At 33.3% G+C, this 9089-nt stretch overlaps 1 protein-coding gene across 1 annotated transcript; it reads right to left on the reverse strand.

The window, feature by feature from the left end:
- Positions 1–5573: 5573 nt before the first annotated feature.
- LOC147408279 (cinnamoyl-CoA reductase-like SNL6) lies at positions 5574–8474 on the reverse strand. Its single transcript, XM_086437203.1, has 5 exons — positions 8216–8474; positions 7970–8127; positions 7008–7196; positions 6170–6507; positions 5574–5964 (listed from the first exon to the last, which is right to left on the reverse strand). The coding sequence occupies exons 1-5, from the start codon at positions 8346–8348 to the stop codon at positions 5886–5888; spliced, it is 897 nt and encodes a 298-aa protein (XP_086293329.1). The 5' UTR covers positions 8349–8474; the 3' UTR covers positions 5574–5885.
- Positions 8475–9089: the final 615 nt, after the last annotated feature.

Genomic DNA, 9089 nt, shown 5'->3' on the forward strand with positions numbered 1-9089 from the left:
TTGTTTTTATTTTTATTTTTTTAAAAAGATAAGATAGTCAATGGATCGGATCGGACCCGATATCCAATTCAATCCGATAATTTTGGGTTTGGAATCCGGATCATGGTGAGTAATTACTGAATAATTCACTTACCCAGAGAATTTGCACGTACAAGTGTTACATTCATCCATTTATCTTGAATCTGAGACTCTTTTTGGGACACCCCTCCATATGCTCCCTGACCTGGCAATTACATAATCATAAATCTTTTTCTTGTGCATCTCGAAGGAAAGAATCTATTGTCATACATGAGACATCTGAAAAAAGAGTGTCAGATTATCACGACTCTTGGCGAAATTATCATACTAATGAACTCTAACGAATAATTCAAGTATCCAACATAAATTAGAAAGACTCGGGATGCCATGCACTCAGGGTGAAGGATTGAAACCCTCCTCCCACACCTCAACACATGCCAAGTAAACCAAAATCCAAGGTCCTAAGTTCTTAAGTTGGTCAATGTCTACCAATGTTGATAACTTGACCTCGGTTTAAAACTTGCTTTCTCCTAAATCTTACTTATTGTTGACAAGTTTGTCACTTTTATCTTCATTTTATTTTTTCCAAAAATACTAACCACTTATCAGGACATTCGTTGTTCATCATCAGTCCCGAATGATGATAGTGAATCATGTGACAATCAACACATCAATATGTCAAAATATGAACCAATCGACCTATTTTAGTCTCTTAGACAATAGAGTTCATAAATCCATATACTTGGGCCCTGGCCCATCTAGAAAGTTAGTTTACACGTAGTTTGGTATTGTTATAGGGGAACAGATCCTCTGTAGCCCATTGAAGTCGTTTTTATAAAGATATATTTTTGTTTATAAAAAGATTAACATTTTAAAAAGGATAAAATAATCTTTATAAAAGAAATTTAACTGTTAAAGTTGAGGACAATTTGACTAATGTGAATAAGTGAACCCCTTAGATAACTATAAGTCTATAAGGGAGGTATTTGCAATTATCAAAATTTTAGGTGGTCAAAATGAAATTATGCCAAACTAATATTACTTTTACCCAATTAATATTACTTTTAGGAAAAATGTGTTTTTCATAGTATATGTCAACCGTCTATTGAAGGCCTTAAAACGCCTTTCGAGGATAGTAGATGCCATCTATCTATTATTCTTCAATGAATGATAAAGAAGTGTTTCTAGAAGGTGGCCGAAAGTTCAAATTCAAATACCTCTTTCATTATTAAAGAAGAATAAAATTGATATTTCATGGATAATATATTCTATAAGATATCTCCATTGACTTCTTAAACACTGCCACGTGTCAAGTAAAGATTATTTCACATCTTAACCTTCTGACAGTTGAACATTTATATGTCATTTATGTAACACTGTTGGATACAGGTGGGTAACGTGTACAATTCTAACTTGTTGGAACCTTGATGTTGAAGGAGAGTCCAGCTGTAGCAGGGAACCGAGGGTATTTCGGGATAGAGCCTGACTAGCCTTACTAAATTAGTAAGGATTTCACCCTTAACTTGTTGCATCTAAAAAACATGATCTGATGCTTTAAGGTATAGAGGAAAAAATTTTATGAACTTTGAAAATCAAAATTAAAAAAAAAATAAATATTTTTCACAGCTGAATTTCAATTTTAAGTTTGGGCGAGTTATGTGGAAAGTTTGGCAGCCATCCTTTGAGGATTTGAAATTGATGAATCATGTCCCAATCACTAAAAAATGTCAACCAAAAATATGCTAGAAAGTATATAATTTACATTATATATTTTATTTAAATGTATAAACTATAATCCATGTCTCCATTTTTAAATTTTGTCAACTTGAATTTGACATAATATCTACCTCATTGTATCATGCTATGAACTTCAATATCTGATAGCTTTTTCTCCTATATATCCCAAATCAATGTAAGGTATTTATTATATCAAGAAGATGATTAGGTAATTAATGTGCAACATAATACAATACAACCTAATCTAATGTTACAATATTCTCTCATAATCATATGTTCTTTTGAAGAAGGAATACACAAGTGATTATATAATTTTGATGCTCTTGAAAACATGACTCATTTGTTGATAAGTATCCAAAAATATCAATTGTGCTCATTGGAGATCACTATAGTTTTGTTAAAAAGTTTGGTTGCCAATTACATAAGTTATGGGTAAGATTCGGATCGGACTCTTATCAGAACAAGTTTTATAAAAATCACAATAGTAGGATCCAATAACCGTTGGATAGGATCAAACCCAATTTGATATATAAAATCTAAACAATCTTCATTTATTAAGTAAAATATATAACATACTCATAAGCTTTCTCCACTTCATTTAATTGTATCCTTATGTTAATGGAACATGGATGATTCATAACTAATCAAATAAGATATTAGATTTAAACCTTATTAGAATCGATATTCTCAATCAGACCTAAAGTTATCAGATCAAATTTAGGGTTTGATTCGATCTATTGAAAATTGTGGATGGAAGAATTCTTGTTTATTGGGATTATTCTCTAGATTTTATTATTTTTTATTTTCTTACAACTCTCTATCCATCCTCGAAAGAAAATATGTTGTTTTCAGATTATATCAACTAGTTATGAAATAAGAGCCTCAAAACGCCTTTTCAGGATAGAAAATGCCATCTATCCATATTAATGAACGGCAGCATTGTCTAGAAGGTGGTTGGAGGTCCAAATGCCATCTATCTCAATTAGCTTCTTAAAAGCCATCACGTGTCAAGTAGCATATCTCCACATATTGGCCTTGACAGTTAGGACATTTATATGTCATTTACTAAACACTATCGGATACAGGTGAGTGATGTGTACAATTTTAATTCGTTGTAATCACAATTAAAAATCATTGAAAATGATCGAAATCACTATTGAAAAATCTAATATGTGTCCTATATGACTAGAAGTTTCAGAATAAATTATTTTTTTGTGAGGATGATTTCTGTGGTGAGAAAATTATCGTCACACAAAAAATCAGCATATTCTAAAATTTCCAACCCATCAAAAGTGATTTATAAGTTAATTCTAAAAATTGATGGTTCATGATTCTTCAACTTGTAAATTGGGGTAAGAAATTTCAGAATGGGCTGATGTTTTGTGAGGATGATCTCCTCACCATAGATATCATCCTTACAAAAAATTAGCTCATTTCAAAACTTGTAACTCATATAAGACAACACAATTTGACTATCTTATTGGTTCTTGAGCCCGACCCTAGTGTTTGACAGACAACATTGAGAAATAAAATTTGTCTTGTAAATCATTTTTGATGGGATTAAAAATTTCAAATTGGACTGACTTTTTGTGAGGATGATCTCTTCACCACAGAGATCATCCTCACAAAAAATCAGCCTATTCTGAAAGTTTTATAGAGCGAGACCTTATATATATTGTCTTACCTTACTAATCACAATATTAATTTCAATATATTTATTATATATGGAGCAGTTAGTTGCAGATCACCCATTACCATAATGAAGTGTATAAAAAAAAAGAGGTTTTTTTTTAATGTTGAGATGCAACAGGCAATAGTGGTGTGGTATGTTACTAGTTGATCCTGATTGTATATCACCAATCAAATTTATTTTTTATATGAATGATTACATATGATTTACAAAAGTTAGTATTTATATGAAGTTTGAATTGTCTTTATAATTAAATTAATAAGATATTTTTGAAATTTCAAATAAATGGATGAATGATTATCTCAGCCGGTACCACAAATCTTCCAAAATGCACTTTTCTGACCTCATTTGTTAAGATTCAATGAACAATGATTCAAATCATTGAGATCGACTTTTGATCTAATCTTTGAGGTCAACCTTTTATTGCCATTGAGTTCAGATTATAAATTATACTATTTTGACAGTTGAGTACATAAATTATTAAGATTGACTATTCAAACAATATGTTTGATAGGGTTGAGTGGGTATTAAGTTAGAAATATATTACTGAGTTATTAAACTATCACTCAAAAGTCAGGGTACATTTAAAAAGAAGTTGCTTCCACAGGTCTCATTAAGGCATTTTCCTTTAATATAATTTTCTAGGGATATGGGTCAGGTTAAGGGCCATATGAGAAAACATATGAGAAAACTTTCGTTTTTAATAAAATTTTAAAATATGGGTTAGAAATTTTGGATTGAGATGATTTTTTGTGAGGATGATCTCTATGACGGGAAGATCATCCAAAAAAAAAAAAAATCAGCCCAATCTGAAACTTCTAACCCCATTAAAAGTGATTTAGAATGTGGATCGTTGATTTTTTATCAATTTTTATCACTAATTTGTAAATCACTTTTGATGGATTTAGAAGTGTCTGATTGAGCTGATTTTTTGTGAGGATGATCTTCTCATCATAGTGACCATCCTTGCAAAAAATCAGCTCAATCCAAAACCTCTAACCCTTATTTTTGAAAAACGAAAGTTTTTTCATATGTTTTTACATATGGCCCTTGAACCGCCCCATATATATATATATATAATTTTGGGTTTTGACTATTATTTTCTGCCCCACACCAAACACACCCCACAAAAAAAATTAATTAACTGTGCAAACATATGTGCTTACCTCGCATTGTGTTTGTTTGATGAGAATTTTTATTAAGAGACGATTCAAGGGATAACAATTGTGACAACATTCATGACAACGATTTTTTGTAAATCACTTTTGATGGGGTTAAAGTTTTAAAATGGACTGATTTTTTGTGAGAACGATTTCTATGATGAGGAGATCATCCTCACTAAAAATCAGTCCATTACAAAATTTTTAACTCTAATTTATAAGTTGGAAGAATTGTGGATCATCAATTCTTTTTGTGAATCACTTTTGATGGGGTTAGAAATCAACTCATTCTAAAACTTCTAACTCATATAAGACAAAAATTATTGTGATGTTATCACAATTATTAAACCACCTCTTTTTATAATTACACCAATTTATTTAACTTATAATGCATCAAGTTAATCATCATGTCATAAGTAAAAATAGCCACCAAGTACCTCTTTTATATTCCATAATCTTCCTTCTAGGATTAGGGTAATTTTTAAAAAATCTTTAAATATGAAATATTTACAAATAAATGCTCAACTTCTGAAGAATTTGTGATTTTGGCTCATGGCTCACTGTTCATTTTAATTGATCACAAATTCGAAGGTTTTAAAGTGACTATTGTGTAGATTTAAAGTGACTAATAAGAAACAATCCCTTTAAACCTTTAAAAAAAAGTCACTTTAAAACCATGGAATTTGTGTACTGTTCTAAAAAAAAGTTAATGAAAACAAAGATCATTCACGTTTTTATAATTAAAATGAACAATTAGTCAAAATAGTAAATAACTCATTTTCAGAACACGAAATGGTAATTCACCCAATTCTATTAGTGAGAAAACCTCTCTTAAGCAAACAAACAAATGCTTCAATTGGAAAATTGGTGTTTGTAACTAAAAGTTGGTGTGGCAAACAGAAGTTATCTTTTTCTTTATTTAGACTAAGAATAAAGAATATTTCCTCCTCCTTTTAGAGTTTTAATGGTTTCACACTTCAAAACTCCTCACCAGCTGTGATATAACCAACAACATTAAAACTCCATCTCGACAAACAAGTCGATTTCATCATATAGCCACGTGTTTAACTCTTATGGTTACACGTGAGATCTCAATAAATATTACTTCCAAAGGCATCTTTAACCTTATGAAATTTACAGAATATTATTACAAACATGTGGGCTGACGTGTAGTACACTATAACTTTTTCTCGACAATTCTTTAAAGTGAGTAAAAGTATTGACGTGTGCACTTCCAATACCGTAGATTTCTATGGTGAAGATTCACTCCACGTGTATTTTTAACTTTTAATATCCACCATCAACTTGGTCAACTTCTTGTTACTGATCCTTTGTTGAAATATTCTCGTATCTTCACAGCTGAAAATAGAGAGAAAATCATTAATGAGGGAAAATTCGCCACGTGGACGAAAGAGATGCAATAACATCAATTGAAGATGATTGTACTTATCCCTTAAAATCAATTTCTACTGGAAGTATTGCCTCAGAAAACGACAGCTATCAAACTATTTAGTAATGCAGAGAGGAAAAGACAGAAACACCCTTATCAAACATTCGAACTAACCTTAAAGTAAGTGACGTAGCGGTTGAAGGCGTTAACAATTGAGCGAGCTTAACGGCGTCTTCGGGACGGTTTATAACGTGGTTGAAGCAAAGATAACGTCCGTATGTCGACATATCTTCGAAGACGTGGATGTGAGCGTCAACCAAAAATTTAAGGTCCACCGTCACCAACACACCATCTTCGTACATCTCAGCCGCACCTTTCAAATAGGGATTCTTGATAGAAAGATCTGGGCCCAACAAGAGTCCAGCGTTGATGGAAACCATGTTTAAGTCTCTGTCCATTGCTAGGGCCCACGCTGTCTTCTCCGCCAGTGTCTTCGATAGCGCGTGCCATAACTGCCCACGAAGGTTATTTGGTAAATTTAGGTTCTATCATGGGTGTTTTTGTAATTATGCGTACTTTAAAAATTAAAAGTCGACATTTTCTAGAGTCCAACGAGGTTGTAAGTCCACGATTGAGGTACGAGTGGGGCATAAAACTAAAACAGAGCGAGTCTATTGTGACACCAACTTTTACTAAGAACACTCCAAGTCATACAATATTAAGGAAGAATTAGCACAGGTATTGAGGGTGTTCTTGGTAAAAATTGGTGAGACAATAGAATCTCTCTAATATTTTTTTTATACTTATCTGGAACCCGGATCCTACTAATAAAGTGTAACATATCCGAAATCCAACTCGGGTTGAGTGGATAATTCTAAAATATTTGGCCTTTATTTTTTTGAGCTTCTACTATTAGCACACCAATTTTACTTATAACACGTTGGGAGCTGGAATTTTGGTTATTTCTAAGGGTAGTTAATTCCAATTAATAACTATTTAAAGTAATTGATACCTTAAATTTTCGACAGAAATTAACGTCGCTCCAATTTTTCTCTTGGAAGTCTTCCGTTAACTTACGGTCCTCTCTCCAGATAACGGCCGTCGCTGATGACGTGTACACCACTTTCTCTATCGTATCCGTCTGTGCGCACGCTTCCAATACGTTGTGTGCTGCTCTCACTTCAACCTCCGTCATAAATTCCTGCAACCAAACCCAAACAACATTAATAATTAGCAAGGACTAGAGTACGCGCACTACGCTCCCCTCCTAACCATCAAGTGGTTCATGTGCTTTCTCGCCAATTATTTGACTTTACTTGTCCTTTGACCTCAGTCTTTAATGATAGACTAATAAAAATGACTTAGTCATCCTCATCTTTAAGCTGTAAGTAAAAAAAAACTTTGATTTTTTTTTTTCTTTCTCAAATTTTGAATTATCAATTGAACATCATCTTCAATACATCATTTTCAACCTCACTTCAGGGTTAAGTTGTACAGTTAACAAATTTACTCAAATGGTTGAACAGGGGCGGATTTACAGTGGGGGCAGTGGGGGCAATTGCCCCCACAAGAATTTCTACAATCCATAGGGAAGTATTAATAAATTTAAATTTTTTTTTAACATTCTACTGCTTTGCCCCCACAAAAGTTTTGAAAATTTTTTTATTTGTAATTTGCCCCCACAAAATTTTAACATTCTACTACTTTGCCCCCATAGAAAATCAGAAAATTTTTCTATTTGTAATTTGCCCCCACGAATACAAAATCCTGTCTCCGCCCCTGTGGTTGAAGATGCATGATTTTGGGAGAAAAAAAATCAAGGGTTAATAATAATAATAATATATATATATATATATATATATATATATTATTATTATTATTATTATTATTAACATTAGTCATGATCAACCTATTTTAAAATTTAAAACCTGGAGTGGTCGTGTAGACAATAATGGTAGGTGGGAGGTAACGTACATCGAAGGTGTCTTGTTCTTGAGAAGGCTCAAAAGAGTAGAACAAGGCCGAACATCCCCTTAAGGCGTCTATGATACTTTGATAGTCGAAGGGATCTGAACGAAAAACCCTCAAATTCTTGTTATCACAACTAAGTCCCTTGAATGTCTGCAAATCAGCTAGAAAGGACATAAACCCATAAAAGTGTGAGAAAAATTAATGACAGAAAAGACTGTTAAAAAAAAGTGCTTATGTGGGCTGGCTAACCATGGTTGTGGATTGCAGCGTGGACGGTGTAGCCCTTCTGCATGAGCCGCACGACCAGGCTCGAGCCTAGACGTCCTGACGCGTCCATCACACAGACCCTCTTTGAGGTCTGATGGAGAGATGCTGGAGCCATAAGAGAGAGCGAGAGAGAGAGAGAGAAGTGGTTTAGGGGTTGCAAGAGAATCGAAGAGAGTGTTTGTATTTAAAAGGGGAAAACAGAGAGCGAGAGAGAGAGAGAGAGAGCATTCAAAGAACGTGGCGAGTGAGTCGATGGTTGGAAGCTGGTGGTTGGCGAAAGTGAAGAAAAATTGAGAGAGACGGATGAACTTGTAGAAGGATATTAAAGTTTAAGGAGTTGGGTAGCTAACCAACGTCATCTATTCTTGGTACGACACATGGCACTTCACCTGATTGGTTAGAATCTTTCATCACTGTGGGGTCAAGAACTAATCAATTATATGTAGAGTCTTGGTTGGGTGACACAGTATTTACTGCGATTTTCACAAATCTAACGTGGAGATGCGTACATAATCATAGATGATTTTTACTCATATCGTGAGAAAACACATCTATGGTTATTTTACAAGAGTAACATTGGAGCATTGGTGATCACAGAAATATGTATTTTATTTTTCGATCATACATTTCAACATGACTAAGAAATTGACTCATAGGCAGTGTTATCTTTGTCTTGTAATGTAGTCCATTAAAGAGTCAAAAGGTTGGAAAGAATTTGCCAAATGAAATTCGAAGTGAAGGTAAGGGAGTTAGTTACTTATCCAACTTCCTGAAGTATAGGATTTGGAGTTGGAAGCTGGGGAATTAATAGTTTGATGACATGAATTTTTGGTAGCTGTGCGTGACTTGGTCACAC

Source organism: Akebia trifoliata, chromosome 3 (assembly GCF_017979445.1).
Source record: "Akebia trifoliata isolate Shusen 1 chromosome 3, ASM1797944v1, whole genome shotgun sequence".
In the NCBI taxonomy this organism is placed as follows: domain Eukaryota; kingdom Viridiplantae; phylum Streptophyta; class Magnoliopsida; order Ranunculales; family Lardizabalaceae; genus Akebia; species Akebia trifoliata.

Excerpts from the sequence above, each read along its gene's own strand:
- LOC147408279 (XM_086437203.1), bottom strand. The coding sequence starts at position 8,348 with ATGGCTCCAGCATCTCTCCATCAGACCTCAAAGAGGGTCTGTGTGATG. Across the intron at positions 6,508-7,007 it reads ATTTCTGTCGAAAATTTAAG|TTATGGCACGCGCTATCGAA; the intron begins GTATCAATTACT and ends CTTCGTGGGCAG. Across the intron at positions 5,965-6,169 it reads GCTACGTCACTTACTTTAAG|CTGTGAAGATACGAGAATAT; the intron begins GTTAGTTCGAAT and ends CTCTATTTTCAG.